Source organism: Phaseolus vulgaris, chromosome 11, assembly GCF_051622355.1.
Source record: "Phaseolus vulgaris cultivar YP4 chromosome 11, ASM5162235v1, whole genome shotgun sequence".
Taxonomy (NCBI): Eukaryota; Viridiplantae; Streptophyta; class Magnoliopsida; order Fabales; family Fabaceae; genus Phaseolus; species Phaseolus vulgaris.
In genome coordinates, this window is record NC_143508.1 from 49,500,703 (window position 1) to 49,527,761 (window position 27,059).

At 32.1% G+C, this 27,059-nt stretch overlaps 1 protein-coding gene and 2 pseudogenes across 2 annotated transcripts; all 3 read right to left on the reverse strand.

Annotated features, from left to right (window-relative positions):
• Positions 1 to 244: 244 nt before the first annotated feature.
• Positions 245 to 3,775, reverse strand: LOC150023335 (uncharacterized; annotated as a pseudogene).
• A 9,967-nt stretch (positions 3,776 to 13,742) lies between these two features.
• On the reverse strand, positions 13,743 to 16,025 carry LOC137830899 (MDIS1-interacting receptor like kinase 2). Its single transcript, XM_068638301.2, is given in 4 exon segments — positions 13,743 to 14,319; positions 14,458 to 15,255; positions 15,258 to 15,425; positions 15,428 to 16,025. Coding segments are annotated over 4 exon segments (1,869 nt in total). The 3' UTR covers positions 13,743 to 14,014.
• Positions 16,026 to 22,881: 6,856 nt separating this feature from the next.
• Positions 22,882 to 26,664, reverse strand: LOC150023336 (uncharacterized; annotated as a pseudogene). Its single transcript, XR_016517787.1, has 2 exons — positions 23,529 to 26,664; positions 22,882 to 23,377 (listed from the first exon to the last, which is right to left on the reverse strand). The product of XR_016517787.1 is annotated as an uncharacterized LOC150023336 (transcript).
• Positions 26,665 to 27,059: the final 395 nt, after the last annotated feature.

Sequence of the window (27,059 nt, forward strand, 5' to 3'; positions counted from 1 at the left end):
TTTCAATTCAAAATATATATCACAATCTTATAAGATTTTGTCATGCCAACCAAAGCTATATGAAAAGGGAACATTCTTTAAACAAACCCACAACACTGAACAAAATACACCAATTAAATAGTACAAGACCAAACCAAACTCATACAAAACAGAAGAACTGACATGAAATATGAAGACAAGAAATAGAATTAAAATGAAACATATTCCATAAATTCAACCTTTCAACTTTCATGACAATGTGAAATTAACCCATTGAACATGATTTCTACACTGAAGAGTAATTGACAACTTGCTCCATGGTAAGACGAGAACTAGGACTTTCAGTTAAGCAAGCATTTGCTATCCTTACAATCAAAACTATCTCCTTAGCAATATTTGTAGGGTATGAAAGACGTTGATCTAGCTTACCCACCAACGACGAAATATCAAGTGTTGAATCCATGGCATTGGATGTAGACAGTAACAAATTTACAAATTCTCCAGGGTGCTCTCCAAAAAGTATTTCTAGTGCCAATACCCCAAAGCTGTACACATCACATTTTTCATTCACATCCATCGTGTATGCAAGTTCTGTACAAAATTAAAAGAGTTATCATAATATTTCCTAAAATAAAACAAAACCTACAACTATCCATCATAGTCTTTTGGTACAAGAATTTAAGACAATCAAAGAAAACTTACAAAATAATTATATTGTTAGTATAGAAAAGCAAGGGAATTAACCTGGAGCAGAATATCCAAAAGTTCCCACAAATGAGGTCCAATTGGTTGAATTAGGATTAAGAAGCTTCGCTGTGCCAAAATCTGAGACATGAGCCACATACTCCAAATTCAAAAGAACATTCTTGCTTGATATATCTCGATGAACGATTGGGGGTGAACAATCATGATGCATATAGCATAAAGCATTTGCAACACCTTTAATGGCATCAATCCTCCTATTCCAGTTAAATGCAATTGCCTGTTCATCGTCTTTTAAAATATAGTCTATGCTCCCTTTTTCCAAGAACTCATACACCAAAAATGAGAATCGGGAATGAGAACAAAACCCATACAATCTCACAATGTTACGATGTCGAATCTCTGTCAAAGCTTGAATTTCACGTTTGAAAGCTTTAACATTGGACATTTCTCCATTTTGTACTGTATGGAATTTCTTAACAGCTACAATTTGATTTGTTTGCAATTCAGCTTTGTAAACACTTCCTTGTCCTTCAACTCCAATGAGATGTTTAGTGTCAACTCTTCTCTGGCTTCAATTATGTTCTCATACACCATCTTTCCATCAAAACTCCATATCGCAAAAAGATTTTGGCTTGATGATTCTGTATCCGGATGTTCTTTTGTCTTTGACCTTCTACAAAGATGATATGAGACTCCAAAGACAAATAATGCTAGCATGAAAATGCCCAAACCAGTGGGTAAAAGTACCAATATGACACTGTTAATCTTCTGATCTTGAGATTTGTCACGTGATGTTGGGCATGGTTCCAAGCCTGAGACATTACCACACAAGCCTTTATTATTTCTCAATGCTTCAATGGTAGCCGTATGGAAGCCTGAAATGTCTGGAAGTGGACCCTGTAATTGGTTGTATGATATATCAATAGATGTCAAGCCTATCATCTCATCAAGACTGGAGAGATCGCCTGAAAGATGATTGTGTGAGATATTTAATGTTTCTAAGCTTTTCAACTCTCCCAACATTGGTGGTATTTTTCCACTCAAAATGTTCATGCTCAGATCAAGACTTCGAAGATATTTTAATTTACCTAACTCATGGAATATTTTCTCTAAATTTATTTTGGCTCAAATTCAAATTTAATAAATTGACCAAATTTCCAAGTAGATTTGGAATTAAGCCAGAAAAGTTATTTGCTCCGAGCTCTAAGGTGTCAAGATTTTGCAATGATGCTATTTGTATAGGAATATTTCCTGAAAGATTATTCATATTGAGAGAGAGTTTAATCAAATAGGTCAAATTACCTAAATCTTCAGGAATGTCTCCTGTGAGGTGATTTGAAGACAATTGAAGTAAATGTAAATTGATTGCTTGACTTAGTTTTGTTGGAATGCTACCTGATAAATTGTTGTTGGAGATTTTGAGGCTTGTGAGATTATGGCATTTCCCCCAATTTGGAGAAATATGGCCATAAAAGTTGTTTTCACTTAGGTCTATGTAATCCATGTTTGGGTATACACCCAAATCTTCTGTTATATTTCCTGTCATATGATTTTGTTGTCTTCAAACTCTTAGGTAATGAACCTGTGAAATAGTTTCTGCCAGCACTAAATTTGTCAACTTTCCACTTAAGCAAATGTTGTGAGGCAAATGACCAATGAAATTATTGTCATATAATTGCAAACTTTCCAGGTTATTTAACATATTCATTTCTATTGGAATGTATCCGCCAAGCTTATTTGACAATAAAATAAGTGTGGTGAGCTTTGTCAAATTTCCAATTGTAGAGGGGATTGTACCTGTCAAAGAGTTAAGGGACAAACCAAGTGTGGTGAGCTTTGTCAAGTGACCAATAGTCGAAGGAATTGTTCCGGAGAGTTTGTTTTCTTGAAGGAGAATAGATTCCAAATTAACCAAGTTACCAATGGAAGATGGAATTGGCCCAGAAAGATTATTTTTTAACAATTGGATCGTTAGAAGAAAATGGAGTTTTTCCAATTCATTAGGAATGAATCCACATAGATTGTTGGCATACATGTACAAATAGACTAACTTGCTCAAATTTCCAATTGTAGAGGGAATTGCACCTGACAAAGAGTTAAGAGACAAATCAAGGTCAACCAAATTTGTCATCATTCCAATTTCTTGAGGAATAGAACCTGAAAGCCTGTTATTGAAAACCGATAACCTTTTCAAGTTGACCAACTTCCCAATTTCCACAGGAATATTACCAGATAAATTGTTGTTCTTCATAAATATACCATTTAGGTTCTGCAACTTACCTATTTCTTGAGGAATAGAACCATGTAAGTTATTACCTACAACTGCCAAAAGCTGTAAGTTTGACAAATTCCCAATTTCGTGTGGAATAAGTCCATAAAGATTGTTTAAGGAAAACTCTATAGTTAACAGACTGCTCAAATTTCCAATAGATTTGGGAATAGAACCTGTGAGACTGCAATTCCACAAATAAAGATTTGACAAGAATGATAGCTTTCCAATAGAATTTGAGATTGTCCCTGTGAGAATGGCAGATCGAATGGTAATCTCTCTCAAATTCCGTAATTCACCTATTTCTTCGGGAATAGAACCATTGAAAACATTATTTTCCAGATATAAAATGTGAAGACTGACCAAATGAGTTATTTCAGAAGGAATTGGTCCAGTGAGATGATTGTTACTTAAATCAAGATGAGTGAGTTTGGATAACACTCCAATTTGAGGAGGAATGCTTCCACTCAAGGAGTTGTGACTCATATCTAGAGTGAGAATGTTTGGAAGTGTTGAAAAATTGAGAGTTTGAAGCGTTCCAGATAATCCAATGTCTGTAAGATTAATGTTGGAGACTGATCCTGAGTAGTCACAAGAAATTCCAAGCCAGTTGCATGAACTGTTGCCATGCCATGAAGATAGCAATGTCTGACTTGGGTTGTCAAGGCTTGCTTTCCACTTCAACAGAGCGTTTGCTTCTGTGTGTTGAAGTGATGAGAGTGAGGAATACACTGCTGCATGGACAGAATTGACCATTGCAAGTAGAAGCAACCATGATGATAGCCGCTTCATGGACTGAAACGTTGGAAATAAGAACACCATGGCTTCTATGGATCGATTCTTCAATCACTGATTCTCTAAGAGAACCCAAGTTAAGAATGAATTGAAGATGCTTCAACTTTCACAGGTTTATATAAGGTTTATGAGAAAATTCATATTCAGTATTCTTCTTCTCATTATTTAATAAAAATGAAAATTTTCATTATTATTTGAAAGACTGAATCTGAAATTGGACGTGATTTGTGGATATGATTTAACCACGAATGAAATTATAAGTCTTTGGGTAGTTGACGTCATTACCTATTAAATTAAAAATGTTTGATAAAATTAAATTATATTTGTATATTTTCTTTAAACGGTAGATAGTGTAATATTTTATTAAAATAAATACTTTTCAAAATTAAATGTATGAAGAAAATATAATTTTGTTGTTCTGCATGAATCTAGGACCTTTCTTAGTCAAGAGTCTATAGGTACTTCCAAATTATATAAGACGTTAATATAGGACAAAATGGAAAGCAACACAGCATTTTATTAGAAGAAAAAATTGATAAAATTAATAACGGGTACATCCATCTTGAATAAAATAAGAAAGCATAAATATTTTATAATCAACATGTAGATAGTATAATTAGTATAATCGACATATAAATATTTTATAATAGAACACAAAAGTTATAGATGGTAACTAAGTCACCACAGGAAGAAGATCTAAATAAGGTGTTGTAATACTGTAAGCTAGCAGCATGCTACCGATCGATACCGGACGACCGAGTCAAACAACACATAATATAACAAATGCGTAATAAAGCAGTTGTAATTGAAGTTGAATGAGTCAAAAGACACTTCGAGATACACTCCCGTGATATCAGGAAACAACCACACACAATCTGAAGACCACTACACACGTCTTGGTGAACGGATTGTCTGACCCACATCCATACGTGGAGGCCCAAGCCAACTTATAAATAAAACTTCAAAAGGTAGAAAATGAACGTTTTTCATATCCTGAGATAACATACTAAAACACTAGCACTGACTTGAGCGTCGGAGTGCAATCGCAGGTACCCCGACCGACAGAGTACATACACAACGAAGGAAAGGACTTCGAAGGATTAGAAGACTACCAGTACAGTAGCGAATTGTGTACTAGTGGATGAGCATTACCTAGGCTCTGTCTTCCAAGGTACAAGTGATGATCCAGTCTCCAGACCATATATAATAATATATTTGCACACTCAACAGCAAATTTGTCCATATACTCAATAGAGTTCCTTCCAAATCTGTCCCTAAAACTCCTTATGAACTTTGGACTAGAAGGAAACCGAGTCTTAGATATATGAAAGTATAAGGCTGCCTTGCTGAAGCTAAAGTTTATAACCCTTTCTTAAAGAAGCTTGACATGAAAACAGTAACTTGTCACTTCATCGGGTATCCCGATCACTCAAAGGGTTATAGATTTTATTGTCCTTCCCACGTCACCCGCATTGTAGAAACCAAGCATGCTCATTTCCTAGAGGATTTCAAGATTAGTGGGAGCAGTGACAATCCTTACCTGGATTTACTAGAAGTACAAGAGGCGGGGGGGAGATCTACATCGACTACTAATTTGCCTCTGATCACTCCTCTTGTACCCACTCCGCGCGTCACTGCACCACCTACTCCACGCTCAGAACCTGATGCTACTCTGAATCCATCCGAGAATGAAGGCACCCTGAATGACAAACATCAGTACAATGCAGAACCCGCTAATCAGCTCAGGAGGTCATCTAGAACTAAAACTACTACAAATTTTGATGATTATGTAACCTACCTGACTGAAGCAGAAATGGATGCCGGAAGGTATACTGATCCTACCTCTTACAATGAAGCCATTAATAGTGATCAGTCTTCTGAATGGAATAATGCCATGCTCGATGAGCTTGACTCCATGAAGAAAAACAATGTTTGGGATCTAGTAGAATTACCCGACGGAGTAAAACCCGTAGAATCTAAATGGGTGTTCAAAACCAACCTAGATCAGAATGGAAACATTGAACGCTTCAAAACAAGATTGGTTGCAAAAGGGTTCACTCAGAAAGAGGGAATTGATTATCAAGAGACCTTTTCACCTGTCTCTCGAAAAGATTCCTTAAGGATCGTAATGGCCCTCGTAGCTCACTTTGATCTAGAGCTACATCAGATGGACATCAAGACTGCTTTCCTTAACGACGACTTGTATGAAGACGTGTACATGCAACAACCAGAAGGTTTTAAACTTGAAGGTCAAGAACACTTAGTCTGCAAGTTGAAGAAATCCATTTACGGGCTGAAGCAAGCTTCACGGCAATGGTACATAAAGTTTGATGAAGTCATGAAGAAACAAGGTTTCCTTAAGAATCAAGTGGATCAATGCACCTACCTCAAGATGAGTGGGAGCAACTTTACTATACTTGTCCTTTACGTAGATGACATTCTATTGACAAGTAATAGTATAGACATGTTGCATGAGTCAAAGCGCATACTTTTGCATAATTTTGACATGAAGGATCTCGGAGAGGCCGCTTATGTTATTGGCATCGAAATATACCAAGATAGAGCTAAGGGGATTTTGGGATTATCCCAAAGGGCCTACCTTGACCGTGTCCTCACTCGTTATAACATGCAGCATTGCTCTCCTTTTATGGCTCCAATAATTAAGGGAAATGTTTTCGGTTCTTTCCAATGTCCGAAAATAGAGGCTGAAAAAGAGCAAATGGCGATGATACCTTATGCATCTGTAGTTGGAAGCATTATGTATGATCAAGTTTGTACTCGTCCGGATATCGCGTACATTGTTGGAATGCTAGGCTGGTATCAATCTAATCCTGGTCTAGATCACTGGAAAGCAGCTAAGAAAGTACTTCGATATCTACAAGGCACAAAAGACTATAAGTTGACCTATAGGAGAAGTGACAGTTTAGAAGTGGTGGGTTATTCTGACTCTGATTTTGCAAAATGCAAAGATGACAAGAAATCCACTTCTGGGTATATCTTTATGTTAGCAGGCGGGCCTATCTCATGGAAGAGTCATAAGCAACAATTAACAACAACCTCAACAATGATGGCAGAATATGTTGCAGTGTACAATGCAACTTGTCATGGAATGTTGTTGCGAAATCTTATCGCTGGACTCAAAGTCATTAACTCCATTTCCAGGCCATTGAAGCTTTATGGTGATAACTCAAATGCCGTTAGTTTTTCGAACAATAACAATTCGAGTGGCGCTGGATTATATCTTGATACAAAGTACTTGTTCATACGTGAGCGAGTTGAGGAAAATAAGCTTTGTGTTGAGTATATTAGTACTAAAAATATGCTTGCGGATCCGATGACTAAAGGTCTCCCACCTAAAGTATTCGAAGAACATGTTTCAAATATGGGAATATCGAAATAGCCGCACTTGTTTTATGTTTCTGCACCAGTGTGGTCATATACACACCCCTTCGTCTCACCCTATTCATTTCCTCCATTACCAAAAGTTTAACCTTCTCCTTTCACTCCAAAACTTTGACCTTACTTTCATCTACTTTGTCTTCTCTTTCACCAATTTGGCAACTGCACACCTTCTGCTCATTACGTTACCAACATTGCAAATCTCTTATTTTAGGTATGTTTCACTTCGCGCGATTTTTGTTTGAATTTTGAAATGGGCAACACCATGGGTTTCTGAGTTTATATAAGTTCTCATAGACAAAGACCCATTAATTTATCATTTCTTCTTTCATTTTTTCGAATAAAAAGGTGAGTCTTTTATCATTTCTTTTCATTTTTTGGTGCATCCATATCATACCTCTTCAGATTGTTTACCAAATTTATTTATTTTTTTGGCGTTTTCTTGAATTGTTTTTATGCTCTTCATTTTGTGTTTCTTAATTATTTTTTTCACTATTGTTAAGGTTTCTCATCAAAGTTGTGAACTTTTTATCTTTTCCGAAGAACAAGTAATTATTTTAGAATTTCTTTTCATTTCTTGGTGCATCCATATCATAACTCTTCAGATTGTTTGACAAAATATTTTTATTTGCATTTTCTGCACTACACTTTTATTTATGTTATTGGTTCTCGGTTTTTTATGTTAGCGTTCTTCTTAGGGTTTTTGTTCAAAGTTTCGAACTTTTATCTTTTCCCAACAAAAGGTGAGTCTTTTATCATTTCTTTTAATTTTTTGTGCATTCATATCATACCTCTTCAAATTATTTGTCAAAATGTTTTTTTTTTTTGCGTTTTCTCCAGTTTGTTTTATGTTCTTCGTTTTGTGTTTCTCAAGTGATTATTTTAGCATTTCTTTTCATTTCTTGGTTCATCCATATCATACATCTTCAGATTGTTTGACAAAATATTTTTATTTGTGTTTTTTGCACTACACTTTTATTTATGTTCTTGGTTGTTTCTTATGTTTAGCGTTGTTCTTAGGGTGTCTGTTCAAAGTTCTGAACTTTTATATTTTCCCAACAAAAGGTGAGTCTTTTATAATTTCTTTTAATTTTTTTTGTGCATTCATATCATACTTCTTCATATTGTTTGCCAAAATGTTTTTTTTTTTTGCGTTTTCTCCAGTTTGTTTTATGTTCTTCATTTTGTGTTTCTTATATTTTGTGTTGTTGTTAGGGTTTCTTATTAAAATTGTGAACTTTTATTTTTTCCGAAGAACAGGTGATTATTTTAGCATTTCTTTTCATTTCTTGGTGCATCCATATCATACCTCTTCAAATTGTTTTCCAAAATATGTTTATTTTCTTTTTCTGCACTTTTATTTATGTTTATATTCTTGGTTCTCTATTTCTTATGTTTAACATTGTTCTTAGGGTTTCTTATCAAAGTTCTGAACTTTTATCTTTTCCGAACAAAAGGTGTGTCTTTTATCATTTCTTTTAATTTTTTGGTGCATTCATATCATACCTCTTCATATTGTTTTCCAAAATGTTTTTTGTTTGTTTTCTCCAGTTATATTTTATGTTTTTTGTTGTCGAATATCAGGCCTTCAATCCAATATCATTCCATTCTTTGCTCCACTAATCTTGATATTGTTGTTTCTCTGTTTGTTAGGTTTTTTCGCAACATAAAAATGATTTATTTTGAGTTCTCTTATCAAAGTTTCTTGCTTTTGATATTTCTGTCGATTCTCTTCATCTCTTTTACGGTTTTTTCGCTCCATTGATCTTGATATTGTTGTTTCTCTATTTGTTAGGTTTTTTCGCAACATAAAAATGATTTATTTTGGGTATTCTTATCAAAGTTTTGCTTTTGATGTTTTTTTTCGATTTTCTTTATCTCTTTTACAGTTTCTTTACTCCATTGTTCTTTATATTGTTGCTTCTCTGTGTTACATCTTTTCACAACATAAAAGTGTTTTTTTTTTATCAAAGTTGCTTGGGTTTTCTAGACAAGAACATCACCCCATTTTTTTCGTTTTCTGCAAAAAAAATTTCTATTCAGTATCTCTTGCATTTTTTCTTTTTTTTATCCATTTTGTTCATCTCATTTTTTGGGTTTTCTGCAATTGTTTTTCTTTTCTGATAAATGTTTCTTGCGTTTATTGGTTTTGGTCAGTTTGTTCATCTCATTCTTTCGTTTTTTTGTATATTTTTCTATTTTGTTCAGTATTTCTTGCAGTTAGCTTTTTTGTCCATTTTGTTCATCTCATTATTTTCGTTTTTTGTAGTTTGTTTTCTTTTTTGTTCAATGTTTCTTGCATTTATCTTTTATGTTCATTTTGTTCATCTCATTCTTTTTGTTTTCTGTAGTTTGTATTCTTATTTGTTCAGTGTTTCCTAAACTTAGCTTTTATGTTCATTCAGTTCATCTCATTAACGGTTTGTTTTTTTGCAATCTGATGTTCCTTTTTTCTTCATCTAATTTGTTCATTTGATCTAACTTTGAAAGTTTATTTTGTTGAAATTTGTTTATGTTTCCATCACTAATTATGTGTAATGATGGTTTACTGCTCTTCACTTCCTATGTATTCATTATTACATTCATTAAATCTTACTACTAAGTATCATCTCACAACATTTTTTCTGAGTTGGGCCTTATAATATCAATCCATTTTTTTAGTTGGGCCTTATAATATCACTCCATTTTTCGGACCTTAGTAATTAGTAATATTAGTAATATATTATGTAACTTAACAAAATGTTCTATTTGGTATTCTTTCTTTAATGCTTCAGAGCATGTCAGCTTCAGATTTGGATGACAATACTAGGTTGCCAACCAAGGGCAGATTCAACTCTATGAACATCTGTGGTGAGGTATGTTGTATTCTTTTTAGTTAACTAACATTATTGTTCTACAAAATATGATAAAAACTAATCATGCAATTTTATACAAATTGTTAAATGATATTGCTTTTGTGGATATTTTTGTTGAGTTCAGTGTCCAATTTGGATTGTGATGTGTATTCATTGATACTTTATTATGTGTATTATATTATTTCTGACGAGTTCAGTGTTCAATTTTGATTGTCGTGTGTATTGATACTTGGTACTTTATACTTTATTGTTCACTTATTTTAAGTATCATTGTAATGTTCTTTTATTTTATTGGTGGAGTACTTGCATCAAGTTATGTGCCTAACTCCAAATTCAAGTCTCTGTAGAGAATCTCACTACTTTAAATACTTGCAAAACTTGAATTCATGTATTCAATAATTTGTCATATTGATAGTTATTTTTTCTAGTAGTTCGCATAATTTGTTGTGCCCAATTCTATATTCTTATTTTCTTAAAGAAACACACATTTTTTTTTTCTTTTTGTAGGTAAGGAGAGACAGAAGCACACGTGTATTTGGTGAAAAAGACAAATTATTAATTAAAGTGTTGCTGATAGAAATAGAAATAGGATTAATACATTTATTTTAGGAATTTATTTATTATTTAATAGTGTAGAATTTAAATCTAATGTAATTTCTATGTATTTTGTTCTTTGTTATTTTAAATTTAATCTGAATTTTACATTTTACAATGTTTACCGTCTTCGTTTTTTTTAAAAAAAAATAATCTTGATAAGTAATTCATAGTATATTTTTGTTAATATAGACAAACAAATATACAGATTATATCATAAACAAAATCATAAATAAAGACTTTCAAGTAATAACGAATTTATTAGTTTTGATTTTCATTTCATATGATTTTATGAACAAAATATAAATTATAATATTGAGAAATTAATGAATAAAATAAAATAATATTGGTTATTAAAAGAAAACTTAACCCGAGTTATATAATAAATTATTAATTTAAAAAGGTATTTATACGTTTTTATCAATCCAAACTTAAATCCTATTGCACTTAATCATTAAGGACCTCATAAGGTTTAATAATAAACTTTTGCAATGTCAATCACTCCTCTGAACTCTTAAAACTTTACCTTTCTTAGACAAAATCTGAAATTATTAAATAAAATTTCTAAAATTTTCAAAATCCTAAAGAAATAAAAATCTAAAAATTTGTAATATCATTTTTAAATAAAAAATAAAATCAATAAAATTATTAAATTATTCAAAATTTAAAATATATCGATATCCTAAATTATTTAATTTAATGTCATTTTTGAATAAAAATCTAAAATTAATAAAAATTTCAAGTTTTCCAAAATCCTAAACAAATACAAATCCTAAATTAATAAATTTATTTCATACTTAAATAATAACCTAAAAGAAATAAAAATTTTAAAATTCAAAATAAATACAAAATCTAAATTATTTAATCTTCTACTTAAATAAAAATCCAAAATAAATTATATTCCAAATTTATTCAAAATCCTAAATAAATACATACCTAAATTATTTAGTATCATACATAAATGTTAAAATTTGAAATAAATGAAATTCATAAATTATTCAAAATCTTAAATAAATACAAATCTAAATTATTTAATGTCCTACTTAAATAAATATTTGCAATAAATACAATATCTAAATTATTCAAACCTTTAAATACACAAATCCTAAATTATTGAATATTCTACTTAAATAAAAATGTGAAATAAATAAAATTCGTAAATTATTCAAAATCCGAAATAAATATCAATACTAACTTATTTTATGTCATACTTAAACAAAAATCTCAAATAAATAAAAATTTTAAGTTTTTAAAAATTTTAAATTATTTTATGTTCTACTTAAATAAAAATTTAAAACAAATAAAATTTCTAAGTTTTTCAAAATCCTAAATTAATATGAATCCAAAAAATAATTATGTTATTCTTAAATAAAAAATTAAAAGTTAAAAAATTTCAAAAATATTTAATTTCATTCTTAAACAAAGATCTAAAATAACTAAAATTTATAATTTTTTTAAAATCCTAAAAAAATATAAAAACCTAAATTTCTTAATGTTCTACTTAATTCAATTCCTAAATTATTCAAAATTGCTAAAAAAATAAAACCCTCAATATTTAATGTCATAGATAAAGAAAATTGTTAAATTATTCAAAATCTTAAGTAAATATAAATTTAAAATATTTAATGTTCTACTTAAATAAAATTTGAAATAAATAAATAAAAAAACTTAGAACATAATGAAAGAATTTTGGTTATTCTTGAATAATTTATTTATGTGTATTATTTAAGTTTATGCATTGTTTATACTAATTTTAGTATATTTAGTTTTTTTAATTATTTGTATATGGTGACGTTTATTTTTTATGCATTAATATTTTCTTTGTAATTTTTTTATTTATTTTCTTATTTATATGTACATGTAGATTTATTTATTTATATATATATATATATATATATATATATAATTATAAAATTATATTTTTATACAAAATAGTGAAAGAAAATGTGTCAAATAAATTAACCAAACTTAGAGCGGGATTGAAGAATTTATGTATATTAAATTATTTCAAAGAAGGTGACAAGATTGATTTTGAAGCAAGTTAACATATCAAATAATGAGATTCGATTCGAGTGATTCGAGATGAATCATTTTTTTACATAATTGTTTATTGTTACTTACTTTTCTCAAGATTTGTGTCAATTTGTGAATATTTGAAAATTTTAATTATTTATGTTTATGTATTGTTTATATTAATTTTAGTATGTTTAGTTTTATTATTTGTTCGCAGATATTTATTTTTTATATATTAATATTTTTTTGTAGTTTATTTATTTATTTATTTGCATTTACATTTAATAATATATATATAATTATATAAATTATATTTTTATATAAAATAATAAAAAAAAAAAACAAATCAACAAAATTTGAAACGGAATAAACAAAATTATGTATATTAAATGATTTCAAATAATATAATAAAATTATTTTTAAAAAGGAGATTACCATACAAAATTACGAAATTCGAGTTATTCAACTTTTATAATAAGACGGAATATTATGTTGATAATTTGGTGAATGCTAGATTTAAAAAATAGACAATCTCATATTAAAATAATTTCTGAAACATATTTACTAAACTTAAGACATATAATATGTGGAATATAATTTTTATAATCCAAAATATAAAATTTGTATTTTAAATGGTATAATTCAAAATACAAATTTTGTATTCGAATTGTAATATGGAATATATATATATATATATATATATATATATATATATAATTGTATAATTTGAAAAATATCTAAATTTCATAATCAGGAATTGGAAAAAAAACATAAATTTAGAAGGGTATTTTTGGGATTAAAAGAATTATAAGGGTGTAGGAAGAAATTATTGAGGTACAGGAATATATTGTCCATGGGTGCGATAAAAGTGGCCCATAATTAGTTAGTTTAGACTACCACCTATGGGTATTTTTTTTGTCATTTCTATAACTCTTTCTGCAACGCTAGAGAGGTGTTCTCTTTCTCTTTTATCTCAGTTCTTTGCATCCTTTCTTAATTTTTTCCTTATGTTTCCTAATGTTCTTTGTATAACTTTTAAATTATACAATTTAGACAAAACTAATTAAAAGTTTCAAGAGACAAAAATACAAAAATTATAATTCAAAGTCTATCAAAACTACTAGCATATAAAATTAAAACCAATTCCAATTCAAAATATATATCACAACCTTATAAGATTTTGCTATGCCAAAGCTATATGAAAAATGAACAATTCTTTAAACAAACCCACGACACTAAACAAAATACACGAATTAAATAGTACATGACCAAACAAAACTCATACAAAATAGAAGAAGTGACACGAAATATGAAAACTAAAAATAAAATTACAATGAAGCACATTCGGTAAATTCAATCCTTCAACTTTCATGACAATGTGAAATTAACCCATTGAACATGATTTCTACACTGAAAAGTAGTTGACAACTTGCTCCATGGTAGGACGAGAACTAGAGCTTTCAGTCAAGTAAGCATTTGCTATCCTTACAATCAAAGTTATCTCCTTAGCAATATTTGTAGGGTATGGGAGACGTTGATCTAACTTACCCATCAACGAAGGAATATCAAGTGTTGAATCCATGCAATTGGATGTAGACAGTAACAAAGTTACAAAATCTCCAGGGTGCTCTCCAAAAAGTATTTCTAGTGTCAATACCCCAAAGCTGTACACATCATATTTTTCATTCACAACCATCGTGTATGCAAGTTCTATACAAAATTTTAAGAGTTATCTTAAAATAAAACCTACAACTATCCATCATAGTCTTTTGGTACAAGAATTTAAGGCTATCAAATAACACATACAAAATCATTATATTGTAAATATAAAAGAGGAAAGGAATTAACCTGGAGCAGCATATCCAAAAGTTCCCAAAAATGAGGTCCAATTGGTTGAATTAGGATTAAGAAGCTTGGCTGTTCCAAAATCTGAGACATGAGCCACATACTCCAAATTCAAAAGAACATTCTTGCTTGATATATCTCGATGAACGATTGGGGGTGAACAATCATGATGCATATAACATAAAGCATTTGCTACACCTTTAATGGCATCAATCCTTCTAGTCCAATTAAATGCAATTGCATGTTCATTGTCTTTTAAAATATTATTTATGCTCCCCTTTTCCATGAACTTGTACACCTAAAAGGAGAATCGAGAACGAGAACAAAACCCATATAGCCTTACAATGTTACGATGTCGAATCTCTGTCAAAGCTTGAATTTCATTTTTGAAAGCTTTAACATTAGATATTTCTCCATTTTGTACTGAATGGAATTTCTTAACAGCAACAATTTGATTTGTTTGCAATTCAGCTTTGTAAACACTTCCTTGTCCTCCAACTCCAATGAGATATTTATTGTCAAACTCTTTTGTGGCTTCAATTATGTTCTCATACACCATTTTTCCATCAAAACTCCATATCGCAAAAATATTTTGGCCTGATGATTTTGCATTTGGATGTTCCTTTGTCTTTGACCTTCTACAAAGATGATATGAGACCCCAAAGACAAATAATGCTAGCATGAAAATCCCCAAACCAATGGGTAAAAGTACCAATATAACACTGTTAGTCTTATGATTTTGAGATTTGTCACGTGATGTTGGACATGGTTCCAAGCCTGAGACATTACCACACAAGCCTTATTTTTTCTCAATGCTTCAATGGTAGCCATATGGAAGCCTAAAATGTTTGGAAATGGACCCTGTAATTGGTTGTATGATATATCAACAGATGTCAAGCTTATCATCTCATCAAGACTGGAGAGATCGCCAGAAAGATGATTGTGTGAGAGATTTAATGTTTCTAAGCTTTTCCACTCAAAATGTTCATGCTCAGATCAAGACTTCGAAGATATTTTAATTTACCAAATTCGGATGGAATATTTTCCCTAAATTTATTTTGGCTCAAATTCAAATTTAATAAATTGACCAAATTGCCAAGTTGATTTGGAATTAAGCTAGAGAAGTTATTTCCTCCAAGATCTAAGGTGTCAAGACTTTGCAATGATGCTATTTGTATAGGAACATTTCCTGAAAGATTATTCATATTGAGAGAGAGTTTGATCAAGTAGGTCAAATTACCCAAATCTTCAGGAATCTCTCCTGTGTGGTGATTTGAAGACAATTGAAGTACATGTAAATTGGTTGCTTGACTTAGTTCTGTTGGAATGCTACCTGATAAATTGTTGTTGGAGATTTTGAGACTTGTGAGATTATGGCATTTTCCCCAATTTGGGGAAAGATGACCATAAAAGTTGTTTTCACTAAGGTCTATGTAATCCAAGTTTGGGTATACACCCAAATCCTCTGTTACATTTCCTGTTAAATTGTTTTGTTGTAGCAAAACTCTTATGAGATTGGAGCAATTCTTCAAACTCCTAGGTAATGGACCTGTGAATGAACTCAACCTCATAAAACCGACTTATAAGGTGAGGTTTCTACTCAGTTATTGATGAGAATCAAATAAAGGAGGCTTTTATTAATGAAGGAAGAGGTCATTCACCTTCACATTTGAAGTTCTTCCTTGTAGTCTTCTCAAAATTAAAAGAAGACATAAAATAAAGAGAGGATTAAGCCTAAAGCCAAAGAAGTCTACAAGCTTTCAAGAATAGACTTCATTTAAATATCTCTCTTTATAGTTTCTTTTATAAATTTGTAAATAATATAGAATGTTTAAATACATAGTTTTTAGGAAAGGTGCTTGGAGGGAAACCTTAGATACCTCTTTTGTAAAAGCATCTTTAGGCATTAGTTTAGAATTTTCTAGAAGAATACTCTTCATGCTTCATTAAGGCACTATTAGTAAGTAGCATATGAAGAGTCTTTTGGTTAGCTTATGTTGTAAGCTTCATGACCAGCCCTTGCTCCTATATAAGGAGGGCTTAGGTCCTTCACAATTCAGATTGGAAAATTAGTAATAGAGAAACTCTACTCAATTTGAGAGAGAATTTGTGAGAACTTGTCTTCTCCTTCACCTTGTCTTATCTTGAGTGCATTTGGTTCTCTCAAGTGGCGGCACTAGCTCACTTATCTTGGAGCCTTCACCATCCAAGTGGCGTGATCATCAAACCAAAGCCTCCATCTCCATAAGTTCTTCTTTCTTTCATCTCCTAGTTCATTGAAGCTAAAACATGTCTTAGTTTACTTTTCTAGAATTTTCATTCGGTATTCTATCTTGTTTCTGAATTTGCTTCAGTTCATCTTTGCCTTGACTGTTCCTAGTTGTTTCTTCTTCATTTCTTGCTGTTTGTTCGGTTCAATTTCATTTTTGTAGCTTTCTATTCGATCCTTTTGCTTTTATACACAATTTAATCGGTTCAATTGGCAATAGATGGATCTTCCATGTGAGTTTGGTGTTTGGTGCAAGTTTTGGTGAGTTCTTGAAACATAGAACCTTGATCCAATTCTATTATAAGTGCCTAAGCTATCTCCAACTCAAGTTGATTCCATAGAATGTCAAAGAATCATTCATATCTACCTAGTGGAATCATATCACTTATATACTATAAAATGTCCTAATCTATAGTCGATGTGACGCTGAGACTACCAACTCGTGTGTGGGACTATATATTATGGGTGGTCCGATAATAGACCGATAGTAGGTGACCTAATAAGCCCAACAAACAATTATCAAGATAGGCTCGAAATGGCTCTGATATCATATTAAGAATTTGACTTTAACCTAACTCAACCTCATAAAATGAGCTTATAAAGTGAGGTTTGTACCCACTTATATACTATGAAATGTCCTAATCTCTAGTCGATGTGGGATCTCCAACAATAATTAAACTCAGCGTCGCCGTTGGGGACACTAGGTGAGAAAGAAAATGTGAGTAAATTGTCGCCATTGGGGACACTACCTAGAAAACAAATATTAGTGTCATTTATACCTACGCTAAATGTAATAAAATATTAACTTGAATCCACTTTGTGTTTTCATTCTCGATGTAGTATCATTTTGCAACTTATTTTTTGATTGCATCTACTTTGTGTCCCCATTCTAGACGCTAACTTATTATTATTATTCTAATAATTTTTAACTTGCATCCACTTTGTGTCCCCATTCTAGACTTAATATTATTGTGTCACTTAATTTTTTTCATTGCATCTACTTTATGTCTCTGTTCTATTATTATTTTAATAATTTTTAGTGGGAGTTAAAAGTCTCCATCATGAACACAATATTTGACATTTATTTTTGTGTCCAACGTGAGTAGACTTCACTCTTGCTAGTGACTTTTTTTATAGCCCCCACTTTTTGTTGGCAGCTAAAATAGATATTTCTTGTAGTGATTCATTTTTTTCTCAGTAGAACATATAAATATTATGTTAGAGGGATCACTTAGAACACTTAAATTCCGATACAAAAGTATAACTTGTACAAATTATATATGATATATATTGTACCTATATAGGCAAAGTGGACCTAGATAGTCTCTGGAACTGGTTGTACAATTGTTGACGTGTCGATAGTCTCCTTGTTCCTTCCTTCGAGTCTCCTCCTTCAGTTGTTGGCGCTCGGTCGGGGTTGCCCTGAAAAAGGTACTCCGACGATCAAGTAAGTACTCTGTGTAAATAATGTATATTTGTAAACTGATTAAAGCATACCTTACACCTTTGTAAAGGGTTTATTTATTGTGTTCAGTCATGAGCCCTTGATGTGATGGGTTGGATATCAGTTGTTCACTGATGTGTAGTGTGATTTCTGATTTATAGGGAGATATATTAGTATATGAGTATGTTGGTATATTTGAAGAATATCTTTAATATATTTCAATTAATCAAGATTTGGATGATTTCTCGGAGTTGTCATCCGCATAATTCGAGACATGAATACGACTCATAAATAACTCTTCTAACTGTCATTATTGTCATTTATTAAGTGCCTTGAAGTGTGTCTTGACATGGTCAGTCGGTCATCGAGGTCGAGACTGACTCGTCCGGTATCGACCGATACATTTGCCACCAGACTCGAAGAATCGTTAGTTTATGAAGAGTCGAGATGTGACTGTTGGGTGCCCCGAGGTGAGATGTGACTGTTGGGCGCATTTAATGTTGTTAAAGATGTGACTTGCGCTTTTTCTTTAAAATTCCGTTTGGTGGGTACTGTTTGATCAAAGTGATCTAACGGTTATGAAGTCATGTTGGTTCATGTTCCAAACATTGTGTGCCTTTGCATGCGAAGCGATCCAACGATCCGAGAGCTGAATGCCTTATTCTCTCTCTTCTTAGCCATTTTATAAATAGAGATGCTTGTAAACATTGCAAATTTTACTGTTTAACCTCTGTGTTATAGAGTTCATCAAGCATGATTCGAGTGTCGAGTATCGAGCAACTTTCTGTCTTTCGCATTTTTCACTAAAAAGGTTAGTAATGTCTTCTCCTGTTGAGTCTTCTGGAATTATTTTGAATCTTGAGTCTTTTGAGCCCAGTTATTCCACATCTAGCAGTATGAGAAATGATTCAGATTAGTCGGTTGGCATTGCGTTTGACATTTCAGATTATGAGTGGGTTGATCCACGCGTCCTAGATGTCTCTACTTGTTTTAGAGGTCCAACAACTTTAGACGGTTTTTGGTCTATAGATTCCATCTTGAAACCTGACGCACCCTCGGACGCGGTTGTAGCTGATTGTTGTAGCCACTCCGTCCAGGTTTGTCACGGTCGGAAAACGCTCCCCAAGATTTTTTTCTTTATGTATATTACATTTTTTAACGACTTACATGTTAGAAAGAAGAAGTGTGTGTGTTATAACCACGAGGTTTTGACAAAATTGGGAAAGAACAACAGGTGTATAGGTTAAAAAAAGGCTTTGAATGGCCTTAAGAAGCCGACCGCTTGTAACATATTAATTGATGTTTTTCGGCATAAGCAAGGTTTCCTAAAATGCACGGTTAAATTTGGAGTTTATGTGAAGAAATCACAATCCAATAATTTGTTAATTGTATGCCTCTATATTGATAATTTACTTGTAACAGGAGATGTGCAAAGTGATATTGAACAATTCAAGGTTGAAATGAAGACAAAATTTGAGATGATAGATCTTGCAACACTAAGTTACTTCCTTGGTCTAGAATTTGTACAAAAACTCCCCACGGAATGCTAATGCATCAGAAGAAGTATGCATGTGAAGTCTTGAACAAGTTTAATATGACTAACTAAAATGCAACACCTATATCTATTACGAAGTGGACTTTAAGCCTAACTCAATCTTATAAAACCGGCTCATGAGGTTGAGGTTTGCACCCACTTATATACAATGAAAGGCTCTAATCTCTAGTCGATGTGGGATCTCCAACAGTCATGTTTCACAGCTTTAGAATAAGTGTTTGGCTCAACATGTGAAGTAAGAAACATAACAAAAGACTTGTAAGAAGGTGATAATTTGTTATAAGACAAAACAAAATTCAAAGGACATTTAACTCTTGAAGATGTATTGGAAACATTAAGATTACAATGATAATCCTTTAAATACTCAGGTGGTCTTTTTATTCTTGTACTCATTCGGACAGATGAATTTGATTCAGAATTTTGTTTTATTTCATGATCTTCATTGAGGTTTTGGTCTATATGGGAACAAACTTCTTCTAAAACCTCAATGTGTGACTCACAATTATTATCACTATTATTTTCAACATTATCACAAGGTTCAAGAATGGCTTATGATGGCTGACTCAAGACAGGTTGATCTTCAACAAACAAAATTTGATCATAAATGTTAGGACTGTTAGTTTCATTGCTAGTATCTTGAACCCTTTGATATGGAAAAACATGTTCATAAAAGACAACATCCCTAGACAGAAAATATATCCTAGTGTCCCCCTTTTAAAACCAATAAAAACACATTTTGATGCCCGTGGATAATTTTTTTTTCTATTGGTTGACAAAGTACTAGCTTAACATAAAGAACCAAACACCTTTAATCCAGTAAAATCTACTTCAGTTCTGTAAAGCATTTCATGAGGAGAAGAATAGTTTAAAACAGGTGTGGGAAACATGGTTATAATATACGCAACATGTATCACAGAATATGACCAGTAAATTCTGGGTAAATGAGATTGTATCATGAGAGCTCTTGCTACATTTAATAAATGAACATGTTTCCTTTCAACTATACCATTTTGTTGTGGAGTATTGACACATTATGTTTGATGTACTATTCTTTTATTGACAAAGAAATTAGTCATGAAAAATTCAATCCCATTATCACTTGTTATTTTTTTTATTGTTGTCTCAAATTGTGTTTGAACAAACACAACAAAATTTTCCAAAACCTTGACAACTTCAGATTTTTGTTTTAAAGGAAAAATCCATGTATACCTCAAATAGTCATCAATTATGGTCAAGAAATATTTATGACCATGAATTGATGGTATTGAAGATGGTCTCCAAATATCTACATGAATCAAATCAATTTTTTTTTTTTAGATGTACTAATTGGAAAAAAAAGTCTTTCTTACTTTGCAAAATGACAAACATCACAAACAAAAAATTTGTTATATTTAAAAAAAAAGAAATTTATTCTTGATAACATCAATACATTTATTTGAAATATGACCTAATCGGAAATGTCAAAGGGTTTCTAGATCACTAACACTGACATTAACACTATTGATGGTGTATGTAGATTTGATGCGTTTAATTTGAAGTTCCTAGTAAGATGGGATCCTGAGTATATAAAGTTTATCTTGCATCTTAGCATAACCAATTATTTTCAAGGAGTTTTTGTCTTAAATGTGACAACCATTAGAATCAAAGGTAAGAACACAAGATAGTTTATCAATCAATTTTGTTACTGAAAGAAGATTAAAGGTGAAGCAAAGAATACAAAATAAAAACCAACTAAAAAAAAGAAAAAAAACATAAAACTAAAATTAAATAAAAGTGAAATGAGGAGTAGAAAACTTGTTCGAAACCTGGAAATGTTGGAGCAGAGGGTTGGTTTTCTCTCATTTGAAGTTTTTCACTTTTATTCATGATTCTCTCAACATGCTTTCACTTGTTTTATTAATTGACTAGTTTTTTTTATCAACATTGTCAATCATGTACTATCGAAAGCATCCGTCTGGGAGGTTACCGGATACACCAATCCAAAATTTTACCGGAAGCGTCAAACTGAAATTTTACCGGATTTCATAATCCAGAATGCAAAAAGATAAATACGGATTTTCTATTTTGTAAAACTATCGACTGTATTGTGGAACTGCAAATCCACAAAGACAAAAAATTTACTCACCTTCAAGAGAAACCACCCTTCTCCCACCAAGTTTCTGAGCCACAACCCTGAACCACCAACAGAAACGTCAAATGGAACTATGCCACTGAGAGGAATGGGGTCCATGGAGGGGCAATGGAACGGTGCTGCTCTGAGAAAGAGGGATGGGACGAAGAAGAAAATAATAGTTTAGATTTTTTGGACATTTTAGGGTTTTTAAAAATTAATAGAGACAATTTTATCTTTGCATAACATTGTGGGGATGTAGGAAGAAAAATATAGAGGTGCAGAAAGAAACGGTCACTTCTTTTTTTAATAAAGATATGAAAATATGTTTTAGTAAAGGTATTTTTGACAAAAAAAAATGGGATATAGGTAGAATACATTGGGTGGACCATTTCTTCCTCCACCCCACGGTTTCATCCTGCACATCCATGGGATCATGAAATTACCATTTTAATCTTTCTCACCCTTCTTCATCTTCTTCAGTCGTACACACCCCTTTTTATCTTCCTCAGATAGATGGTGAATCCTCTGTGCCATTTGATAGTGGATATTTTTGGGATTTAAAATTTAAAGAATTATAAGGGTGCAGAAAAAAGGATGCCACTAAAAGTGGCCCATAATTAGTGGGCTTAAACTACCGCCAATGGGTATTTCTTTTTTCCATTTCTGTAACTCTCTCTGCACCGTTACAAGGATGAGTAAAATACAAAATTACCCCATTTCTGTAACTCTTCCTCTTTTGTTTGATCAATTTTTTTTCTAGATCCTTTGCATCCCCTCTTAATCTTTTCCTTATGTTTTCTTTTCCTATTTGTAATATTTTGAATTTCATTTTAATTTTTTTAAATAATTTAATTCGCAAATAACTTTTAAATTATACAAATTAGAAAAAACTAATTAAAAGTATAAAGAAACAAAAATACAAAATTATACTTCAAAGTCTATGGAGGCTAGTAATATATAAAATTAAAATCAATTCCAATTCAAAATATATATCATAAACTTATAAGATTTTGCCATGCCAAAGCTATATGAAAAGGTAACATTCTTTAAACAAACCCATGAGACTGCACAAAATACACCAATTAAATAGTGCAAGACCAAACCAAACTTATACAAAACAGAAGAACTGAAATGAAACATGAAGACAAGAAATAGAATTACAATGAAACATATTCGATAAATTCAACCTTTCAACTTTCATGACAATGTGAAATTAATCCATTAAACATGATTTCTACACTGAAGAGTAGTTGACAACTTGCTCCATGGTAGGACCAGAACTAGGGCTTTCAGTCAAGCAAGCATTTGCTATCCTTACAATCAAAGCTATCTCCTTAGCAATATTTGTAGGGTATGGGAGACGTTGATCTAACTTACCCATCAACGAAGGAATATCAAGTGTTGAATCCATGGCATTGGAGGTAGACAGTAACAAAGGTATAAATTCTCCAGGGTGCTCTCCAAAAAGTATTTCTAGTGCCAATACCCCAAAGCTGTACACATCACATTTTTCATTCACGTCCATTGTGTAAGCAAGTTCAGTACAAATTAAAAGAGTTATCATAATATTTGCAAAAATAAAACAAAACCTACAACTATCCATCGTAGTTTTTGGTACAAAAATTTAAGATTTTCAAAGAAAACTTACAAAACTATTATATTGTCAGTATAAAAGAGGAAAGGAATTAACCTGGAGCAGCATATCCAAAAGTTCCCACAAATGAGGTCCAATTGGTTGAATTAGGATTAAGAAGCTTGGCTGTTCCAAAATCTGAGACATGGGCCACATACTCCAAATTCAAAAGAACATTCTAGCTTGATATATCTCGATGAATGATTGGAGGTGAACAATCATGATGCATATAGCATAAAGCATTTGCTACACCTTTAATGGCATCAACCCTCCTATTCCAATTAAATGCAATTGCCTGTTCATCGTCTTTTAAAATATTATCTATGCTCCCCTTTTCCAAGAACTCATACACCAAAAATGAGAATCGGGAATGAGAACAAAATCCATATAGCCTCACAATGTTACGATGTCGAATTTCTGTCAAAGCTTGAATTTCACGTTTGAAAGCTTTAACATTGGACATTTCTCCATTTTGTACTGAATGGAATTTCTTAACAGCAACAATTTGATTTGTTTGCAGTTCAGCTTTGTAAACACTTCCTTGTCCTCCAACTCCAATGAGATGTTTATTGTCAAACTCTTCTGTGGCTTCAATTATGTTCTCGTACACCATCTGTCCATCAAAACTCCATATCGCAAAAAGATTTTGGCCTGATGATTCTACATCCAAATGTTCTTTTGTCTTTGACCTTCTACAAAGATGATATGAGACTCCAAAGACAAATAATGCTAGCATGAAAATGCCCAAACCAGTGGGTAAAAGTACCAATATGACATTGTTAGTCTTATGATTTTGGGATTTGTCACGTGATGTTGGGCATGATTCCAAGCCTGAGACATTACCACACAAGCCTTTATTATTTCTCAATGCTTCAATGGTAGCCATATGGAAGCCCGGAATGTCTGGAAGTGGACCCTGTAATTGGTTGTATGATATATCAACAGATGTCAAGCCTATCATTTGATCAAGACTAGAGAGATCACCTGAAAGATGATTGTGTGAGAGATTTAATGTTTCTAAGCTTTTCAACTCTCCCAACTTTTGCGATATTTTCCCACTCAAAATGTTCATGCTCAGATCAAGACTTCGAAGATATTTTAATTGACCAAACTCAGATGGAATATTTTCCCTAAATTTATTTTGGCTTACATTCAAATTTAATAAATTGACCAAATTTCCAAGTTGATTTGGAATTAAGCCAGAAAAGTTATTTGCTCCGAGCTCTAAGGTGTTAAGATTTTGCAATGATGCTATTTGTATAGGAACATTTCCTGAAAGATTATTCATATTGAGAGAGAGTTTGATCAAGTAGGTCAAATTACCTAAATCTTCAGGAATGTCTCCTGTGAGGTGATTTGAAGACAATTGAAGTACATGTAAATTGGTTGCTTGACTTAGTTCTGTTGGAATGCTACCTGATAAATTGTTGTTGGAGATTTTGAGGCTTGTGAGATTATGGCATTTTTCCCAATTTGGGAAAAGATGGCCATAAAAGTTGTTTTCACTCAGGTCAATGTAATCCAAGTTTGGGTATACACCTAAATCCTCTGTTATGTTTCCTGTTAAATTGTTTTGATGTAGTGAAACTCTTGTGAGATTTGAGCAATTTTTCAAACTCTTAAGGTATTGGACCTGTGAAATAGTTTTTGCTAGCACTAAATCTTGTCAACTTTCCACTCGAGCAAATGTTGTGAGGCAAATGACCAATGAAATTATTGTCATATAATTGCAAATTTTCCAGGTTGTTTATCATATTCATTTCTATTGGAATGTATCCACCAAGCTTATTTGATAATAAACTAAGTGTGGTGAGCTTTGTCAAATTTCCAATTGTAGAAGGGATTGTGCCTGTCAAAGAGTTAAAGGAAAAATCAGTGGTGAGTTTTGTCAAGTGACCAATAGTTGAAGGAATTGTTCCGGAGAGTTTGTTTTTGCCAAGGAGAATAGATTCCAAATTAACTAAGTTACCAATAGAAGATGGAATTGGCCCAGAAAGATTATTATCTAACAATTGGATCGTCACAAGAAATTGAAGATTTCCCACTTCAATTGGAATGGATCCAGATAGACTGTTTTCATACAAGTACAAAAAGACTAAGTTGCTCAAATATCCAATTGTAGGAGGAATTGTGCCTGACAAAGAGTTTTGGGACAAATCAAGTTCACCCAAATTTGTCATCATTCCAATTTCTCGAGGAATAGAACCCGAAAGACTATTATTGAAAACCCAGAACCTGAACAAGTTGACCAACTTCCCAATTTCCACGGGAATATTACTAGATAATTTGTTATCATTCATATATATAGCATCTAGGTTCCGCAACTTACCTATTTCTTGAGGAATAGAACCATGTAAGTTATTACCTCTAACCGCCAAAACCTTTAAGTTTGACAAATTCCCAATTTCATGAGGAATAAGTCCGTAAAGGTTTTTGTAGGAAAAATCTAAACTTAACAGACTGCTCAAATTTCCAATAGATTTTGGAATAGATCCCGTGAGACTGCAATTCCACAAATCAAGATTTGACAAGAATGATAGCTTTCCAATAGAATTTGGGATTGTGCCTGTGAGAACGGCAGATCGAATGGTAATCTCTCTCAAATTCCTTAATTCGCCTATTTCTTCAGGAATGGAACCATTGAAAACATTATTTGCCAGATATAAAATGTGAAGACTGACCAAGTGAGTTATTTCAGAAGGAATTGGTCCAGTGAGATGATTTTCACTCAAATCAAGATGAGTGAGTTTGGATAACACTCCAATTTGAGGTGGAATGCTTCCACTCAATGAGTTGTTTCTCATATCTAGAGTGAGGATGTTTGGAAGTGATGAAAAATTGAGAGTTTGAAGCGTACCAGATAATCCAATGTCTGTAAGATTAATGTTGGAGACTGATCCTGAGTAGTCACAAGAAATTCCAAGCCAGTTGCATGAACTGTTGCCATGCCATGAAGATAACAATTCTTGACTTGGGTTGTCAAGGCTTGCTTTCCACTTCAACAGAGCGTTTGCTTCAGTGTGTTGAAGTGATGAGAGTGAGGAAGACACTGTTGCATGGACAGAATTGGCCATTGCAAGTAGAAGCAGCCATAATGAGAGGAGCTTCATAGACTGAAACGTTGGAAATAAGAACACCATGGCTGCTATGGATTGATTTTTCAGTCACTGATTCTCTAACAGAACCCAAGTTTGGATGAATTGAAGATGCTTCAACTTTCAGAGATTTATAAATGGTTTATGAGAACATTCATATTCATATTCAATATTCTTATGATTACTACTATTGAATAAAAATGAAAATTTTCATTATTATTTGAAATTTGTGGAGTGAATATGAAGTTCACGTGATTTGTGGAGGGAATATGAAACACATGGTGCCTTAAGGATGAAGTGAAACACATGTTTATAAGAGACCAATGTTCATTACCTATTAAATTCAAAATGTTTGATAAAATTAGTTAATAAAATAAAATTATATTTATATACTTTCTTTTAACAGTAGATAGTGTAATATTTATTAAAATAAATATTTTTCAAAATTAATTGTATGAAGAAAATAATTTTATTCTTCTGCATGAATTCAATCTAG